This window comes from Tubulanus polymorphus, chromosome 2 (genome assembly GCF_964204645.1).
Source record: "Tubulanus polymorphus chromosome 2, tnTubPoly1.2, whole genome shotgun sequence".
Taxonomy (NCBI): domain Eukaryota; kingdom Metazoa; phylum Nemertea; class Palaeonemertea; order Tubulaniformes; family Tubulanidae; genus Tubulanus; species Tubulanus polymorphus.
In genome coordinates, this window is record NC_134026.1 from 532,683 (window position 1) to 551,575 (window position 18,893).

Here is an 18,893-nt window from a genome sequence, read left to right on the forward strand (position 1 = left end):
TTATATTCTTTGTTGACAATTTTATCACGAACTCTGCTGAAGTACTTCGCTTATCGGCTTTTTGAGTATTTTTGATAACAAGAACCGGATTTATTGGGTTTGTTGTTTTCAACGGGCAGACTTTTCAAATGAGCAATGCATGAGCAGGAATTGAGAATTGGTAAGCTCACAGACACGTGTTGAAAATAAAACCTACGTCGATGAGGATTGAATGACACTAAATGAACTCAGGTAAATTTACTGTGATGGTTATCAATTATTTATTTATAAAATACTACACTTTACAACTCAATAAATTTATAAGTATATTTCAATTGACAAAAAAAACCAACTTTGCAGCTGATCAGCTCTACACTTCAATATCAACACGATCTCATGGATGAGTGAGTGAGGGACCCAATTCATTCAATCAGATCACTTTGTATATGTATATATATATATATTATAATGATATCTTTAAACACTGATCAGTTTTACTGATCGTACAATTCATAATTTTTCATCTAATGTTTTCGTAGACTTGATTTTGAGTACGTCGTTTATTTTATACTCGAAATTCGATGTGATATTTTAGAGTCCTTGAAAACAATATACAATTTCCATTAAATATTCAACAATAAATAATAAGGATTCTTCAGTAATCGGACTTGTAGCCCTATTCCTGCAGGTATATAACACTGAAATAGTGAGAATGTGAAAATTAAAAAAACTGCCAAGAGCCTTGTTAAATATGGAGCCCTATCACTTGAATAACTTCTAGTCTAAGATGCTGATAAAATTGATGTGCTTGAAACTTTTAAGGCTAATTACACAGAAACTGTCAACGTTCTAGACTCTGCAAATAGCGATATATTGTGGCAAGGTCGCGCAGGGTTACTGTAGTCATGTTTGTTATTACCACGCAGAAACTGAAAAATCTCAACCCTGTCAATATCCTCGGATAGATCGGACTCACAGTATCTCACATACTATGATATAAGTCTGAGATGGGATCTCGAAACTGTCAACATCCTTGGATAGATCGGACTCACAGTATCTCACATACTATGATATAAGTCTGAGATGGGGATCTCGAAACTGTCAATATCCTCCGATAGATCGGACTCTCATTATCTCACATACTATGATATAAGTCTGAGATGGGGATCTCGAAACTGTCAAAAAATTTAAAATATCATCGCTGCAGGATTATTCATAGAACACAGATCAGTTTATCGATAATCGAGGTCGAATTATTAATCCGTATCTGAATTACTGTTATTTGTCTCTGTGAATATCAAATTTAGATCTTGTCGAGGTGGGGGTAGAGCTGGAGGTGACGCCGGAGTAGAACTGATATTCAGATTATCGATTAACAAACTCAGATCCTGTACGTGTAAGTTCTCCGCGGTTCCGCCCTGAGGTGTATTATTCGGCGCTATAGGCGAACTGTCCGTACTCGTCTTTTCCGTTTTTGTATTTCCACCGACGGCTTGACGCGTAGGTGGCGTCTTTGTTCCCGATTCCTCCCCGTACGCGCCCTCGCGTTCCGATTCCTGCAACGCGGGGACTATCTTGATTCCGGCGATTCCCTTTTTCTCGATCGTTGCGAGATCTCGTTTAACTCGTCTCCGTCGCGACGGGTCGTTCCTCCGAACTTGGATCATATTCTCCAAATCGATTATGTACAAAAATCCGGCAATGAGAAGTTCGAAAACTTTTTCCTCGTCTTTCACGTAGCGATCTTCAATTTCCATACTGGTTCTCTGATCGTACTGCCACCAGCCGTTTCGACCCTCGTAGTACCACTGGTAACCTTCGTGATGCAGCGACAAATCGCGCCATAAATCATCGGTATGAACAAGATTCGGAGTGTTCAGATAATCGACCGGTATCTCCTGGCGACATAGAGCGCATCTCTTGCTCTGATTCGCTACGCCTTTTATACACAGGAAACAGAATATATGCGTACACGGCAACTGAACCGGGTGACTGCAGATCTGAAGACAAACCGGACATTCCGGGATGATATCTACAATAAATACAAATACATATCTTCTAAAAACTTTACTCTCTACTTAACAAGATGAATCCAAATTGAGCAGTTTATAGACAGACTATTTTTACCTTGTCCTAGAGTTTTCGTTAATGTTTTACTATCCGTTGATTCTAACTGGTCGTCGAGTGATGAATTCACATTTCTAGAAGCCATTTCACCGCTCCAATTGCGTCCTCATCGATCATATATAAACAGCTCTATGGGGAACAAAAACTGTTTTTACGGAGTACTACGTCCCGACATTGTCAATCGGGCATTCGACTGGCTGCCGGTCTCTTACCTTCGAGGCAACCAGTCTCTAGACGAAACGCGATTGACGATTGACGATTACCGAATGACGATTGACGATTTCCCGACCTTCAAGGCCAGGTGGAGCCTCATCGGGTCGCAGAGAGTTCGTGGATTTCAGGTTTTTGTTGTTTTTATGGCTTCAATCCGGTAATTATCGAGATTTACTCCTATTTCAACTGATATGTTATTGTCGTTTTATTGACGCGTTATTTTATTGTAGAATTACTCATTGTGATAGATTTGAAAGGCTGGAAATCACTGATAACTTACCAATCATGTTAGTTTAGTTAAACAAACTACTTCTAGATGGCGCCACTAGTTATCCGTGTACATTAGCTGTACATTTCTATTGCATCAGATTATAACCTATTTATCCACTTATCTTTAGATAAATGTTAAGTACATAACATTGAAGATTCACATTTTACCGAGCACACGGTTTAGCTACTTGTTGGATTTTTGCTGACAGTTTCACATTACTGGAAAAAAGTGAAGTTCATTTATTGTTAGAACTGGTTTTAGTTTTGTAATCGGATATTAATGCATAAACGAAGCCCTTATCAATATGAAACGCGTAGCACCTATATTTATGTTACTAAGTTAGGATAAAGATATGTATCGTTGTTAAACCGTCAGGTATTCACAGACTGGATACCAAAATGATCCAAAGGATTCCCCTTGGGAACAACAACGTCTTGTGTTGTCTTTCTAGTAATTCTAATCTCTTATCTAGTGGATATTTTTGCAAATGAAGGTAGGTCTATTCAGGATAAGGATATAGATTATCTAAGAATAAATGAGATCAGAGATCAAAGTTTCCAGAATTTGGTTCATGTAAATACTACAAAAACTGAGTGCGATTCTATCCAAGGGAACTCAAATAGTGATCACATTCCTAATACCATCGCGGAACTCAAATAGTGATCTGATCACATTCTCTTAATTCAAATGTTATTGACTGTAATGACAAATAGAAAATTTTTGTTTATTTTTATTACAGACCCGAATCATTGTAACCCAAATCAATGGATGCCAGATGAGATTTAAAACATCATGAGTGAACTATTCAATAACCTACAACATGTTTATAGTAAATGGGAGAATCGACCAGATCACAATCAACAAGCATTCAACGATGTAATGCAAAGAGGCAAGAAAGCATGGAAGACCAGATTCAGCGATGTTGCACCACCGCCTCGGAGAACAACCAAATTTGCTAAACCAAGACGCTTCAAAAACCAATCTGTGGTTTGTATATTTGCAAATTGGTTGTTTATTTTTCTGAAGTTTGTAAAAGAATTTAGTTTTAATGATAAAATATTTTGGTTTTTAGGGTGAGCCATCATCAGGGCCTTATCTTTGTCACTTTAAACATCAACCAACGATAATGCCCGATGAGTATAGGTTTCAGCGTCCTATGATGGGTAGATGTTGTTCTTGCATGCAGATCAGTAGAGTAAGTAGTTCAACCACCCAGTCTCCCTTAAAAATCTATGAAAGACATTTTTCTTTGTCCAGTTTCATGGGGAGGGGATGAAACTGATGTTTTGGTTTAGACACTCTTATATTTTCAACAAGAATCAAAACTCAGTGGTTGGTTAAGTTGATATTGATAACCATTTAAAGCTGTGTCTCAGAACAGTGGACTGTGGAAGCTGGAGTTGTGAAGCTTGCATAGCTATAATAGAGAAATTGTTTTCATTTTCAGAATGATTTATACTCTGATGAAATGCCGATAGAGGGTTTAAAAGACATTCTGAAAGTTGATACAAGGTATATATGTAGTTTCTATCAGTTTAACCTTAACAAAAATTCAAAATCTAAATATCTTTCTACCTACTCAATAACATGATTATTTGGTTTGATTTCTAGTGAAATGGGACCAATATCAAGATCTGTTTGTCACTTGGTTTACGCAGTAAAGAGAAATTGTTCGCATATTTATCCCGACGTCACTGAAGATGTTCTTCAAAGCAAAAGGTAAAAAGTATAGATTTAGAATTTCATTCTTTTTTAAACTCTCCACATTTGTTTAGATATACCTACCTATTTGTTTTGTCCCCAGGCTGAATGATGCTATTGAAAAAACAGCTTTGCAGATGGTTTCAGGTACAAACATTCCAACGCTGTACAAATCAATATTACTTAGGCCTATTCAATAATTTCATATCGTATTTCATTTTATAGAACAAACTGGTGTAAAGTCTGACTCATATGACACTATTTATATGAAATGTCAGAAAAGAGCATCTCGACTCCTTACAACAATGAAGGCAGTTATATCATTAAGACTTGTTCGGTAGGTGTCTCTAAGAATCTGAGCACCGTATGTTGAGATCAGTCAGTCAATATTCCCTGAGATTCATTGAGATTCCTGTTTTACTCATGTAGATTTACAGGCTGGTTCCTATTCAAAGTATTGGGTCGATTACTGTCATCAATTATTGTTCACAGAGGACAAATGGAGCAATTAAAACTGGCTACTGAGGTTTGTATTCACAATATTAGTTTCTCGAATATATAACCATATTTAGTGCCCAGTTGAGTTCCGAGGCACTTTGAATACATATTCATATATGTACACAGTTCCGGGTACCGTGCATACATAATGATAAATAATACAAGTAATAATGTAATAGGATATCTGGGCCTCGTCTCATGAAAAACTAATTTTAAAAGGTTTCATGCAAAAAAAGCCGTTCGTTCGATAAAACCTTTAACTGTGCTTCTTTTTGAAAACACTATAAGCAAAAGTTACAAAAAATACAATATTTCGAGCTTTTTAAACTTCATTTATGATAAGATTATTAAATGGATAACTGAGATACTGAATGATGATTTTAGAAACACGATGGTAAACCGATAGTTCTGTTGCCGATGCATCGAAGTCATTTGGATTATATTTTACTGACGTTCGCTCTGTATCAGTACGATATCAAAGCTCCACATGTAGCAGCTGGAAATAATCTGAATATTCCTGTATTCGGGTTCGTATAATAATCTACTATAGACCTGTCTATGTTAGTTAGTTACCTAATCGTCGGTGGTAAGCTTTTTATAATCGGATGGGCTTATACCAACGTTAGGGATGACAAGGGCCAAAACACGGTTGAAAAAAGTAACACTTCAAAAATATATTTAGTGGTTTGTGAAAATATCCGATCGTGAAACTGACTATGAATCTCAGTTACGTCTACATCTATATATTTCAGTAAAATACTGAAAGGTCTCGGAGGTTTTTTTATTCGTCGGAAATTAGATCGTCATCCGAATCGTAAAGATTTCATCTATAGATCTATGTTACACAGTGTAAGTTCATCAACCACTTTATCATAGAGGCCACTTACCTAGCAATCGGGGAAAGGGCGGAGAATTTCAAATAGTTTCTGTCTATTGTCTTACATATTTGATTGCGTTACTTAAATTCTAAGCTTAGTTGGAGTCAGGGAGCAAGTCAAATAAAAGTTGCCACCCGGTTATTTCAAATTTCTCAGGCACGAATTTTACTCCTAAGAATTCTAAATTGACTGGTTGTTTTCAGTATATGCATGAATTAATGCGCGAAGGACAGTATTTAGAATTCTTCATCGAAGGTGGAAGGTCTCGAAGTGGTAAAGCACTCTTTCCTAAAGGTGGCCTCTTATCTGTAATAATCGATGGTTATCTCGATGGTAAGTAACGTTCAGCTGTAGAGATGTTGATAGTTTATGGATAGTTTGATGTAATATCGTGTGTATTTTGTAGGTGTTGTAACTGATGTGATGTTAGTGCCGATCAGTATTAGCTATGAACGAGTGTTAGACGGTGAATTTGTATCCGAACAAATGGTTTGTTTTATAATCCGCGATTAACGAATTCACAAATGTTTATTAGAAACCTTTGTGTTTTGTTTCATCGTGAGATTCTCTTTTTACGTAGGGCGAGCGCAAGAAACCAGAAACATTCTGGCGAGCTGTGAAAGCTATCTGGAATGTGTTCATGACTGATTTTGGAAATGTTAGAATCGATGTTTGTCAACCTTTCTCTCTAAAGGTTTGTTTCAGTTCATGATTCATACATACCCAGTATCTCAGTCAGATAGATACAGTAATTATTTGTTTGGTATTTGTTAGGAATACGTCCAAGTTAACCAGCATATGTTGGTATCTAGCACTAGTCGCAGCAGTCCGAATGGACAGTTACGTCGTACGGGTTTAAATGGAATGAAGGCGTCTGCTAGTTCAGGTTCACTGTACGGAACTGATATAGTCATCGATGAACAGCGTCTTCTCGTGAAGAAACTAGCCGAGCATATACTGTTTAGTGAGTATCAGTAATACAGCAATTTAATTACCACGAATAAGTTTTGAACGTAGGAAGTGAATACATTTTGTTTATTTGATACATGAAATATTTCATTTGTTATTTTGACATGTTTTCAGATAGTATCCACTCTACAGCTGTTATGAGTACGAATCTCATAGCATTCATACTTCTTACTATTTATAGACAGGTAAAGAGCGATGTTAGTATTGAGACATTTTACTTCTCCGTTCAGTATCGACTATATCTCGTTTATTGTTATATTACCAGGGTACGTCGATATCGAATCTGGTTGAATCAGTGGATTGGATGAGAGTTGAACTCGCTTTACGCGGTAGAGATGTAGGATTCACTGGTAAATCATTAGATATCGTTCTGTACGCTTGCGATATGCTCGAAAACATCGGCTGCGCTTATACAGACAGAAAGAGGTAAAATCAATGAGTACTTTCTGAGTTCAGCTTAGATAAAAGCTTCTTGATCCAAAACTGATTTGAAAGTTTAAGTTCATTAGTTTCCTGCTATAGTTGTTTTATTGATATTCAATGTGTGTTGTTTCTAGTGTTGATATGGATTTGGAGAATAATAACTGGGACGCGTTGATGGTTTATCCGAAATTACAAGTGCCGAACATATTTCAGCTAACGTATTACTCAAACGCAGTTACATCTGCTTTTCTGATGGAGAGCATCATAGGTGAGAGACACTCCTCTCGCTGTGGTAAAAACAAATTCATTCATATCTCATTACTCTTGTTTTTAACCGATTTATATTTTTAGTGACTGCTCTGCGCAGTGCTGTAGATAGTTCTATTCTAGTCAATGTTGATGAAACTATAAAAGTGTCGAAGAATTTAGTGATACAAAATGCTAAAATACTGTGCCAGTTTCTAGAATTTGAATTCATATTTGTGCCAGTAAGTATATCTGTATTACTGTAGTGTAATCTTGTTGTATATCCATGGTTTCCACAGAACCGGAAAATCTTGGGAATTTCAATATGATGTTTTCCAGTTTCTCCGATCTGGAAAATTCATTTTACACTTTATATAGCATAGTTCTGGAATGTCAACTGCTTTCCCAAGGGCATCTTTCTTTAGCATTTATTCTTGGAAATTTCCTTCATCCATCAACTATTGTCACCTCTTTAGATGTTAACATTCCTGTAGTATGATGGTTTCTTGGGATTTTTGTGAAGATCCCATTTCCATTTGGGGAAATTGGGAAAAAATTATGAATAATGAATTCATGTGACAGAACGATGTATATTCGAGGTTTATTTCGTATTTTTAAGAGTTGTACCTCTCTCGAATCTATGATCTACGAAGCATTTCAACAGTTGATTACGTCTGAAATTCTACTTGACGAGAAGGTAATGATAAATAATGAAACAATAAACAAACAGCGAATCCGTCGTTGAAATATGGATGATAATTTTGTTGTTTTTGTCATTAGGAAAACGAAGATCCCGAAAACAGACGTATTGCTAATCATTTAAAATCAACAATGAGTTGGGACGACGATGAATCTGATGAAGAAGATGATTATATTCAAGATGAATATTATGCTGTAAGATATACCTACATCAATCATACATCACACTTCATTAATATACATTACTACCTGAAGATATGAATGTGCAGGTTGTATAACAGCGTTCCTACTAGGTTAGCTAGCGGGAATATTCTCTTTAAACACCAGGCATCGAGAGTTCGAATCTCGGGAAGGACAGATATTTCTTACTGTGATATTAATTCATTTAGGTATACCGGGTAGCTTATTTAACTTTGGCTCTGCCTTCAGCCTCGTCTTCTATATACCTACATCAATCAGACATGATGTAAGCCTCCAGCCTGGTCTTCTATTTCAGTTCTGTTCTATTTATTTTATTTTGTATTTGTTTCAGTTGAATCGAAAGGGAGAAGTTTTTAAAAAGAAATTTCCGTTTCTGTTGAATATTCTACAGCCGTATGTAGAATGTTATTGGTTGGTTGCGATGTGTTTAGTGAAACTCATTGATTCCGATCTCGAAGGTAAATCATCTAGAAATTCTTCATCTATCTCCTCTCTCCCCTCTGTTCTCAATGAAATAAAATAAAGCGAGTGTCTTACTGTTTATGTTCACAGAGGACCAATTCATGCGGACCATTCAACAAACTGCTCTCGACAGGGTAAATGATCGAATTGCAAACTATGGTAAGCATTTATTATCGATCTTATCTTGAAATTTATCCATACGAGAAATCTGGCTTAGAAATCTTCTGATCGGCTACTGATTGTCTGTGAGAGTTTATGCCCCGATACAAATCTGATTTTATGTGTTTTAAAACTCATTATTCAGATTTTTGAGTATTGAGTGCAACTCACATAATTCGGATAATTTAGAACCAAAGAACTTAATCCGATTTATGAGAAATCCAGATTAAACATCATTTGTTATATACATACCATTTATGTATAAGTGGATTGTAACTAATCTGGATTAGAGCAAATCTATCGACGCTGGTTTGACTTAATATGTGTTTTTCAGTGGAAACCTGTTCACACGAGATGATTAAAACAGCTCTACGAATGTTACAGGAACAGAAAATCACCGAGATTTATTACATAGGAAACGCGAGGATGATTAGTTTATGTGATTCATATAATTCACTGGACGATCTCAATCAGTATATTAGTACTATTGAAATGTTTAAAACATAAATCATCACCTGCTCACCGTGACTAGCACGATGGATCCAGTTCAGCAGTTTTCAGTTTAGATTCTTGAGTTAAAACAAATGTTTTAACTGTATCGAACTTACGGGAAAACTGTTGAACCGGTTCCTGGTTTAACCATGACCCAAATACTAGTATATACTAATATAATATCAGTAAGATACTTGCATGTTTTGCTCACATGCACATGTCAATCAAATCATACGAGATACACACTCGTAACAGGCAGCTCAGTCAGGAGGGGGGTTTAATATTAAACCAGGCTCAGGTTGACTAATGACACGATCTGATTGTCTTGAAAGGAACAGCGATTGTACACACATGTGACCGCTGTTCGCTGATTGGTTTGTCTCACGATCTCCGGGTCGATCATCGCCCAGTTTCTAAGTCATGTGATGTAAAACTCGTCAGCAATCCTATCGGGTCGTAGTAGAACTTGTTCTATCCTCGTGATTCCGCTTACAATCAGTCTGCAATCAATACGTTGTGGTCGTAAGTAAACTCACATGTCTAAACGGTTCCTGATGAAATTCACTGACTCGCTTGCCGCCTTATGTTCTGATCGGATATTAGTCGACCTGTGCTTGGCTTTAGAAATTTGTTTTTGTTTGCAGATAAAGAGATTAGTATGAGACTTTATTCTTAGAGTTGTTTATAGAAGTTAATGGATGGAATTTCAGTCATGTAAATCTAAGAAATGAGTTAAATGCCTTATATTATATATTATGGGTCGTATTATATACTTTGGGGAACATTAAAACATTTGTATATATATTTATGGATAAAAATTATGTTTAAAGTAACTGAAAAACCTTGTTCTGGAAATAAGTGAATACAGTAGTGGATTTGTTGTACATATACACGTAAAATGCTGTAATTCACAACCAATTTCACAATATCAAGTACCGTATGTGATTTAAAATTACAGGTACTCGCATAACAAACTTCTTCAATACAAAAGCATAGTGTTCCATTGTACATGTATCACTGGGCACATGTTTTGTATTCCAGTTCACAGTATGTGCTAAATTTTGTAGACTCAATTTCAAATAAATATTGTTTAAAATGAGGAAATGGTGTTATTTGGCTCTTAGGGTTAGGGTTAAATAGTGACCATCTCTTGACCGCCCAAAACCCTTGGATTAGTGCTTCTTCAAGTACACCTGATCTTCCATTATTGAGCGTAAGCAATAAAATCTTATTTTGGTTAAAATTGTTTATTAGATAAAAGATTTTTGTGAGCAAAAACATCTAAATCCTTTCAAATTCATACAAGGCCCAATAAAGGGGTTAGCACCCGAATCTATAAACCCCTTTATTCAGTCTTGATTGGTTGAAAAGGATATGATAAAAAACAGTGATATTAACAACATTTACTTTCAGAGGAATAAATAACGTCCAGCATTCGTAGAGAATTAACGTAAGGAAGGAATGTACTGAGTTGAATAAACAACACATATAAAATGACTAGATACATTAGAATATAATACTTAAACAAAAAACATTATCACACATTAATTATACACGTATAAAACCAGATTTTGAGAAAAATAGTTTCCATAGAGATTCAAAGATTTTGATGCACAAAAACGAGTGCTCTACTTATTATTCAGAAAGAAAACATCTTCAAGCTATCATCAATCAGTGTTCGAAGTAGTCTCGCGAATGTTTGTTTTCTAGTTTTTCGATATTTTTGTGTCTAGACGGTTTGTTTTATCTTCATTGATATCAGATAGCAAATATAAGTAAATAACACAGAACAAAAATCTCAATCGTAGTCGTCTAAATATGATCTTATATCGGCACAGTTTCTGGACAAGTTTGAGTAGATTCCTGCGAATGTCGATCGGTTAAACATACTTCAAACTGTTTCGGCAGAATAACAAAGTTTATATATTCACCTTCCGTATCTAATGAGGTTTTTCCGTTATTTAAAACGGGAGCTACGTTCAACTGATGTAAAATACAAGTTATGAACAGGAATATTGTCGCGTCTGAGATAGCCGGACCTAAACACTTCCTACGACCCTCGCTGTAGGGCATGAAATAATCAGGAACTCGCACCTTCTTATCGGTCGTCAAAAACCTGAAGAAAATAAAAGGGGTTTTAGATACCTTTAATTTCTGTTTAGAAGGAGTCGTAATAAAACATGATCTCGATGAATTCTGATGATCACAGTCTGTCTTACCTCTCGGGATCAAATTCGCCGGGTTTCGTCCACCATCTGCGATCATGATTCAAACTCCAGAAATTGAATAGAATATTCGTCCCTTCGGGTAAATCATAACCTGAAGAAGTAATTTCACAATATCAACAAGGCTTGTAAGGCTTTCACTGGGAAAATGTTGTGTAGCAAGTATCAGCTATTTTATGTCAAGTTCTTGGATGAAAGTCATTCTTGCTTCCCTGGGTTTGATTGCCTCCTGCCAAAGCTCATGTCAACTCAAACGCTTCATTGGTCTATTACAGGTTTCCCTCAGTGGCCAGCAGTCTATGTATCTAGCCAATCAGATGCATTGTGTTTCACCAGCAGATTCACTATGCATCTGATTGGCTAGATATAAAGACTGGTGGCTGCCGAGCAGCAACTTGTCTTCCAAAGAAATCGTTGGCAACTCAATTGTGGCCAGGGTTTGAGTAGCAAGCGAGGATGGATGAAAGTCTACGAACCTTGAAATTTAGTAGCGGTAATGGTTTTATGCGGCAAGCCGAACGGCATCACGGTTACCATTCTCTGTATTTCCAGTATAGTCGCGAACGTATACGGCATCATCGGACGATCTTCCAAACACGGGAACCGTTCCGCTCCAACGACTTCATCGATCTCCTCGTGAACTCTGCGCTGAATATCGGGATAATTAGCGAGATAAACGAGCGCCCATTCCAGAGTGGCGGTGATTGGCTCAAAACTGTGACCTATTAAATCTAACAATACGTAATAAATATCGGAGTCGTTTAAAACGCCTAAATCTACGTTCTGATCGAGCTGGTACAAAAACGAATCTAAAACGTCGTTTAACTCGTCAGGATCGTACAGGTCTTTATGATCGTTTATTTGATCGGTCGGGAATTCTTTCACTAGCTGGCAGCTCATCTGTAACGCGGTAGCTTTCATACACGGTCCGAACACTTGTAGCATCGGTAGATAATCGGCTTTAAGCGAGTACGCCGACTTGAAACGAATATCGAAAATATACAACAATTTTATGAATAGTTGATCGTTGTATTCAAACTGTACATTGAATACGATCCAAGTTAAAACGTTGAAAATTCCGCACGAGATTAAATCTCTCGGATTCAGCGGCGTACCGACATGCGATTGGAATTCCCACGCTAGTTTATAGAGACCTTCCGTGATTTTATCGTCGATTTGAGGAGACATGATTTTACCGATGTAGATACAGTCGTGAAGAATCGCTTTCTTACGCTGGAATTTATCCGTATAGTCAGACATTATGACACCTGCAAGGAAGATATAATAGATATCATTCACTAGTTTCTGAATCCCGAACCTTTACCCTCTAGACTCTGAACCATAAAAACCACAGGGGCTCGTATCAGAGTTGTAGGTAATGTAAAAACGATAATCTGTTAATCCTATGTCTATAGAAGTATATATAAAATAACAGTTATTATAGGCCTATAATATAATAGTTATTTTATAATACTTCAGACATAGGATTAAGATATAATCATTTTTACATTACCTACAACTCTGATATGAGCCCCTGTGATAAAAACAGATGAGATGAAATGATGTATAGAGTTTTCTATATTTTCTTACCATTTTGACGGTTGCCTTTGTAAAGGATATTGGCTGAGACGGAATCAGGTCGGTCGCACATCACAGCTCCCTTCTTCAACAATCCCTCTTCAATACCCTGCTTAGAACACACAACTACGACTTTCTTCTGCCCGATATTAATACGATAAATATTTCCAAACTGTCTTCGAAGCAGAGTTAACAAGATGTGAGGATTGACTTTCGTGAATTTGTGGAGGCTTCCGAATATGGGCCATCCCTGGACATATTTCATTCGTTTCTTGTTGAACATATTTTGTAGGTAAATTACACTGAGAATTATTACTAAAATCGACAGCGTCACCTTCAAAATGATTCCTGTATCGTTAAACCCGTAACTGTCAAAGAATTGCGGGCGGGGTCGCATCGGTATGAAAGGTTTTTCATTGTCAAATTCGATGAATTCATCCCACTCGTCATTACTGTCAGCCATGATTACCGCTACACCAGGAGGTGCTGCCACTGTCCAGAGCGGTGGACGCTTACACTACACAAGGAGTAGACTGGTTGCCGGTCATATGTCGTATCTCGTATGTTGCATCTCATATCTCGAATGTCGTCTGAGGTCTTCGATAGTTGTTTATATTTTGTAGGTGAGTTTCAATATAGATGTAGTGAACCTGGTTGTGATTACAGCTGTCTTCAAAAACATTCATTACACACACATCTCATGAAACATACAGGCACTTATTACTCATGTCTATTTCAACCTGACTTAAGAGCATTCCATCCATGGTTTGGAAACATATTGTTAAACTTTCCAAATCATGGAGTCACTTCTCTTCATTTAGGCTAACCCCTTTCAGTGAAGACTTTTTGGATATCCTTCAATACAGTTTCTAATGGATTAAAAATGATGATTTAGGTCAACTGCCTCTCCTTTCTGGTCCCATTCAGACCTTTATCAGGTATGTACTACCAAAACTGACTGAGCTAGGCCAACCGGAATGATCTCAAGTCAGGTTGAAATAGACATTAGATCAATCTGCAGCCTGGATACTGTACCCCTCAGCCTGGTACCAATCATCCGGGAAACTGTTGTACCCCTCAGCCTTGACCGTGTACCCCTCAGCCTGGATACTGTACCCCTCAGCCTGGACCGTGTACCCCTCAGTCTTGACCGTGTACCCCTCAGCCTGGACCGTGTACCCCTCAGCCTGGACCCTGTACCCCTCAGCCTTGACCGTGTACCCCTCAGCCTGGACCGTGTACCCCTCAGCCTGGATACTGTACCCCTCAGCCTGGACCGTGTACCCCTCAGTCTTGACCGTGTACCCCTCAGCCTGGACCGTGTACCTTTCAGCCTGGACCGTGTACCCCTCAGCCTTGACCGTGTACCCCTCAGCCTGGACCGTGTACCCCTCAGCCTGGACCGTGTACCCCTCAGCCTGGACCGTGTACCCCTCAGCCTGGATACTGTACCCCTCAGCCTGAACCCTGTACCCCTCAGCCTGGACCCTGTACCCCTCAGCCTGGACCCTGTACCCCTCAGCCTGAACCGTGTACCCCTCAGCCTGGATACTGTACCCCTCAGCCTTAACCCTGTACCCCTCAGCCTGAACTCTGTACCCCTCAGCCTGGACCGTGTACCCCTCAGCCTTGACCGTGTACCCCTCAGCCTTGTCAAATCGGAATCGATTCATATATCGAGACGAGTAACGAGGAGTAGATCGTGAAACTCGGGATTAGATACGAACAATCTGAGAGTGGAAACGCTACGGAATCTATAGATCAGTGTAAACTATTAGAGTATAGGGGGCGCTATTAGAGTATGATGTACGCGAAGATGAAGAGATTTGTACTTTACAATGTTCACTGTGTAATTTCACTTGTCACTCTGATTCATCTTTAACTTTACATCAATTGAATTTTTATTCTAACGGTCACATACAAATAGTCGGCAATTATGAACATTTTACTCAGTTCTAGTAAATAGTAATAGTCAATGTGTGTGTTTAAGGGTTTTGTTGCTCAAGTAACTGTTCATCGATCTTTCATTTTGTAAAAATTAGAATAAACATGTTTTCCTGAAGTTATGAGTCATTGATTTTTGTATCTGTAATCAGTATCAGTGATTTTGAGCTCGAACCTGGGACGCCCCTGTTCATCCATCCTCTATTCAGCATCAGGACCACTCTGAATCAGCATCAATAATTACTGGATTCGAACCCGGGACACCCCTGAACATCCTCTATTCAGCATCAGGACCTCTAAATCAGTATCAGTAATAACTGGGTTTGAACCCCCGGGACACCCCTGTACATCCTCTATTCAGCATCAGGACCTCTGAATCAGTATCAGTAATTACTGGGTTCGAACCTGGGACACCCCTGTTCTTCCTTTATGCATCAAGACCACTCTGAATCACAGTAATTGATGGGTTCGAACCCGGGACATCCTTGTGTATCCTCTATTCAGCATCAGTACCACTCTGAATGAATCAGCATCAGTAATTACTGGATTCGAACACGGGATACCCCTGTACATCCTCTATTCAGCATCAGGACCTCTGAATCAGTATCAGTAATTACCTTTGTTAAGACATCAACATTTTACCGTACGGTGCTGCCTCTATGCTCATTGTTAGCGGGATTTTTATACACTAACTAAAGTCAACTCTGGCAAGCTAAGGTCACGGAGTATAACTGGACAGCACGTCGATTGCCAGAGTTGACTTTAGTTAGTGTATGAAAATCCCCCTAACGATGAGCATAGCGGCAGCACTGTACGGTCGGGACAACCATGTACATCCTTTATTCAGCATCAGGACAACTCTGAATCAGTAACAGTAATTACTTGGTTCGAACCCGGGACACCCCTGTACATCCTCTATTCAGCATCAGGACCTCTGAATCAGTATCAGTAATTACCTTTGTTAAGACATCAACATTTTACCGTACGGTGCTGCCTCTATGCTCATTGTTAGCGGGATTTTTATACACTAACTAAAGTCAACTCTGGCAAGCTAAGGTCACGGAGTATAACTGGACAGCACGTCGATTGCCAGAGTTGACTTTAGTTAGTGTATGAAAATCCCGCTAACGATGAGCATAGCGGCAGCACTGTACGGTCGGGACAACCATGTACATCCTTTATTCAGCATCAGGACAACTCTGAATCAGTAACAGTAATTACTGGGTTTGAACCCCCGGGACACCCCTGTACATCCTCTATTCAGCATCAGGACCTCTGAATCAGTATCAGTAATTACCTTTGTTAAGACATCAACATTTTACCGTACGGTGCTGCCTCTATGCTCATCGTTAGCGGGATTTTTATACACTAACTAAAGTCAACTCTGGCAAGCTAAGGTCACGGAGTATAACTGGACAGCACGTCGATTGCCAGAGTTGACTTTAGTTAGTGTATGAAAATCCCGCTAACGATGAGCATAGCGGCAGCCCTGTACGGTCGGGACAACCCTGTACATCCTTTATTCAGCATCAGGACAACTCTGATTCAGTATCAGTAATTACTTCGGTTCGAACCCGGGACACCCCTGTACATCCTCTATTCAGCATCAGTACCACTCTGGACCAGTATCAGTAATTACTGGGTTCGAACCTGGTACACCCCCGTACATCCTTTTTCAGCATCAGGACCACTCTGAATCAGTATCAGTAATTACTGGGTTCGAACCCGGGACATCCTCGTACATCCTCTATTCAACATCAGTACTGCTTTGAATCAGTTATCAGTAATTACTTTTGTTAAGACATCAACATTTTACCGTACGGTGCTGCCTCTATGCTCATCGTTAGCGGGATTTTTATACACTAACGTTAGTCAACTCTGGCAAGCTAAGGTCACGGATTATAACTGGACAGCACGTCGATTGCCAGAGTTGACTTTAGTTAGTGTATGAAAATCCCGCTAACGATGAGCATAGCGGCAGCACAATACGGTCGGGACAACCATGTACATCCTTTATTCAGCATCATGACAACTCTGAATCAGTAACAGTAATTACTGGGTTTGAACCCCCGGGACACCCCTGTACATCCTCTATTCAGCATCAGGACCTCTGAATCAGTATCAGTAATTACCTTTGTTAAGACATCAACATTTTACCGTACGTTGCTGCCTCTATGCTCATCGTTAGCGGGATTTTTATACACTAACGTTAGTCAACTCTGGCAAGCTAAGGTCACGGATTATAACTGGACAGCACGTCGATTGCCAGAGTTGAATTTAGTTAGTGTATGAAAATCCCGCTAACGATGAGCATAGCGGCAGCACAATACGGTCGAGACAACCATGTACATCCTTTATTCAGCATCAGGACAACTCTGAATCAGTAACAGTAATTACTGGGTTTGAACCCCCGGGACACCCCTGTACATCCTCTATTCAGCATCAGGACCTCTGAATCAGTATCAGTAATTACCTTTGTTAAGACATCAACATTTTACCGTACGGTGCTGCCTCTATGCTCATCGTTAGCGGGATTTTTATACACTAACGTTAGTCAACTCTGGCAAGCTAAGGTCACGGATTATAACTGGACAGCACGTCGATTGCCAGAGTTGACTTTAGTTAGTGTATGAAAATCCCGCTAACGATGAGCATAGCGGCAGCACAATACGGTCGAGACAACCATGTACATCCTTTATTCAGCATCAGGACAACTCTGAATCAGTAACAGTAATTACTGGGTTTGAACCCCCGGGACACCCCTGTACATCCTCTATTCAGCATCAGGACCTCTGAATCAGTATCAGTAATTACCTTTGTTAAGACATCAACATTTTACCGTACGGTGCTGCCTCTATGCTCATCGTTAGCGGGATTTTTATACACTAACGTTAGTCAACTCTGGCAAGCTAAGGTCACGGAGTATAACTGGACAGCACGTCGATTGCCAGAGTTGACTTTAGTTGGTGTATGAAAATCCCGCTAACGATGAGCATAGCGGCTGCACTGTGCGGTCCGGACACCCCTGTACATCCTTTATTCAGCATCAGGACAACTCTGAATCAGTATCAGTAATTACTGGGTTCGAACCCGGGACACCCCTGTTCATCCTTTATCCATCAGGACCACTCTGAATCACAGCAATTGATGGGTTGAACCCGGGATACCCCTGTACATCCTTTATTCAGCATCAGTACCACTCTGAATCAGCATCAGTAATTAGTGGGTTCGAATCCGGGACATCCCCGTATATCCTCCATTCAGCATCAGTACCGCTCTGAATCAGTTATCAGTAATTACTTTGTTTAAGATATCAACATACGAATACGAATACGAATATTTATTACACTCCAACCATTTCTATTGTATATGGAGGAAAAACATTATTTACAATAATTACATAAACAGTAATAAAAGCTACAAAACTTAATTAACTGGTCTCACACTTATGTACATGATATACTATTTACTATTTATAATACATATATTTACAATACATATATTTACAATTCATATACTACCGGAGGGATTTATATACATCTAGACTTATTTTGATGAATTTAGCCATATTTAAAGTTGGATTTTTTAATACATCGAAGTTCCGAAAGGTATTTATATCTAAGTGGTTTTCACGGGGTTCGGTTAGCAAATTACAATCGAAAGTAGAATGTACTTCGTCTCCTAAAACGTTGCAGGCGTGGCAATCTATCGGTTATGGGTAAATGAAGGTTTGATAGTCTATTAACAGGTAGGAAATAAGACCCAATCCTGAACTGGAATAAATTGGTCACTAAATCGTCATCAAGCTGATTAATATAGTTTTCAAAT

The 18,893-nt window shown here is 38.7% G+C and overlaps 3 protein-coding genes across 7 annotated transcripts; 1 reads left to right on the forward strand and 2 right to left on the reverse strand.

Moving 5' to 3' along the window:
- The first annotated feature begins 103 nt into the window (after positions 1 to 103).
- On the forward strand, positions 104 to 10,409 carry LOC141899219 (glycerol-3-phosphate acyltransferase 1, mitochondrial-like). Of its 5 annotated transcripts, none has more exons than XM_074785394.1 (23): positions 104 to 231; positions 3,330 to 3,577; positions 3,663 to 3,785; positions 4,038 to 4,102; positions 4,202 to 4,309; positions 4,395 to 4,438; positions 4,517 to 4,628; positions 4,721 to 4,817; positions 5,174 to 5,316; positions 5,542 to 5,638; positions 5,871 to 6,000; positions 6,074 to 6,156; positions 6,248 to 6,361; positions 6,442 to 6,631; positions 6,751 to 6,821; positions 6,902 to 7,062; positions 7,194 to 7,327; positions 7,411 to 7,547; positions 7,925 to 8,002; positions 8,086 to 8,199; positions 8,537 to 8,663; positions 8,758 to 8,826; positions 9,161 to 10,409. In XM_074785394.1, exons 2-23 carry the CDS (start codon positions 3,383 to 3,385, stop codon positions 9,331 to 9,333), a joined length of 2,565 nt encoding a protein of 854 aa, XP_074641495.1. In that variant the 5' UTR covers positions 104 to 231; positions 3,330 to 3,382; the 3' UTR covers positions 9,334 to 10,409. The 5 variants fall into 5 exon arrangements, with proteins under 5 accessions (XP_074641495.1, XP_074641492.1, XP_074641496.1 ...); XM_074785391.1 differs by lacking the exon at positions 104 to 231 and adding an exon at positions 2,413 to 2,476; XM_074785395.1 differs by lacking the exon at positions 104 to 231 and adding an exon at positions 2,545 to 2,818.
- Positions 262 to 2,308, reverse strand: LOC141899221 (E3 ubiquitin-protein ligase rnf146-like). The gene is made up of 2 exons (XM_074785396.1): positions 2,107 to 2,308; positions 262 to 2,011 (listed from the first exon to the last, which is right to left on the reverse strand). The coding sequence occupies exons 1-2, from the start codon at positions 2,189 to 2,191 to the stop codon at positions 1,236 to 1,238; spliced, it is 861 nt and encodes a 286-aa protein (XP_074641497.1). The 5' UTR covers positions 2,192 to 2,308; the 3' UTR covers positions 262 to 1,235.
- A 182-nt stretch (positions 10,410 to 10,591) lies between the features above and the next one.
- On the reverse strand, positions 10,592 to 13,584 carry LOC141900856 (cytochrome P450 2C5-like). The gene is made up of 4 exons (XM_074787904.1): positions 13,134 to 13,584; positions 12,020 to 12,811; positions 11,538 to 11,637; positions 10,592 to 11,434 (listed from the first exon to the last, which is right to left on the reverse strand). Exons 1-4 carry the CDS (start codon positions 13,582 to 13,584, stop codon positions 11,143 to 11,145), a joined length of 1,635 nt encoding a protein of 544 aa, XP_074644005.1. The 3' UTR covers positions 10,592 to 11,142.
- Between the last annotated feature and the right edge of the window lie 5,309 nt (positions 13,585 to 18,893).

Bases quoted from the DNA above. Each gene is read 5' to 3' on its own strand.
- LOC141899219 (XM_074785394.1), top strand. From the start codon at position 3,383: ATGAGTGAACTATTCAATAACCTACAACATGTTTATAGTAAATGGGAG. The intron at 3,786-4,037 runs GTAAGTAGTTCA...TTTCATTTTCAG, and splicing joins CTTGCATGCAGATCAGTAGA to AATGATTTATACTCTGATGA. The intron at 8,827-9,160 runs GTAAGCATTTAT...TGTGTTTTTCAG, and splicing joins TGATCGAATTGCAAACTATG to TGGAAACCTGTTCACACGAG.
- LOC141900856 (XM_074787904.1), bottom strand. From the start codon at position 13,584: ATGGCTGACAGTAATGACGAGTGGGATGAATTCATCGAATTTGACAAT. The intron at 12,812-13,133 runs GTAAGAAAATAT...TCTTCCTTGCAG, and splicing joins CAAAGGCAACCGTCAAAATG to GTGTCATAATGTCTGACTAT. The intron at 11,638-12,019 runs GTTCGTAGACTT...TTACTTCTTCAG, and splicing joins TACCGCTACTAAATTTCAAG to GTTATGATTTACCCGAAGGG.
- LOC141899221 (XM_074785396.1), bottom strand. From the start codon at position 2,191: ATGGCTTCTAGAAATGTGAATTCATCACTCGACGACCAGTTAGAATCA. The intron at 2,012-2,106 runs GTAAAAATAGTC...TATTTATTGTAG, and splicing joins AACGAAAACTCTAGGACAAG to ATATCATCCCGGAATGTCCG.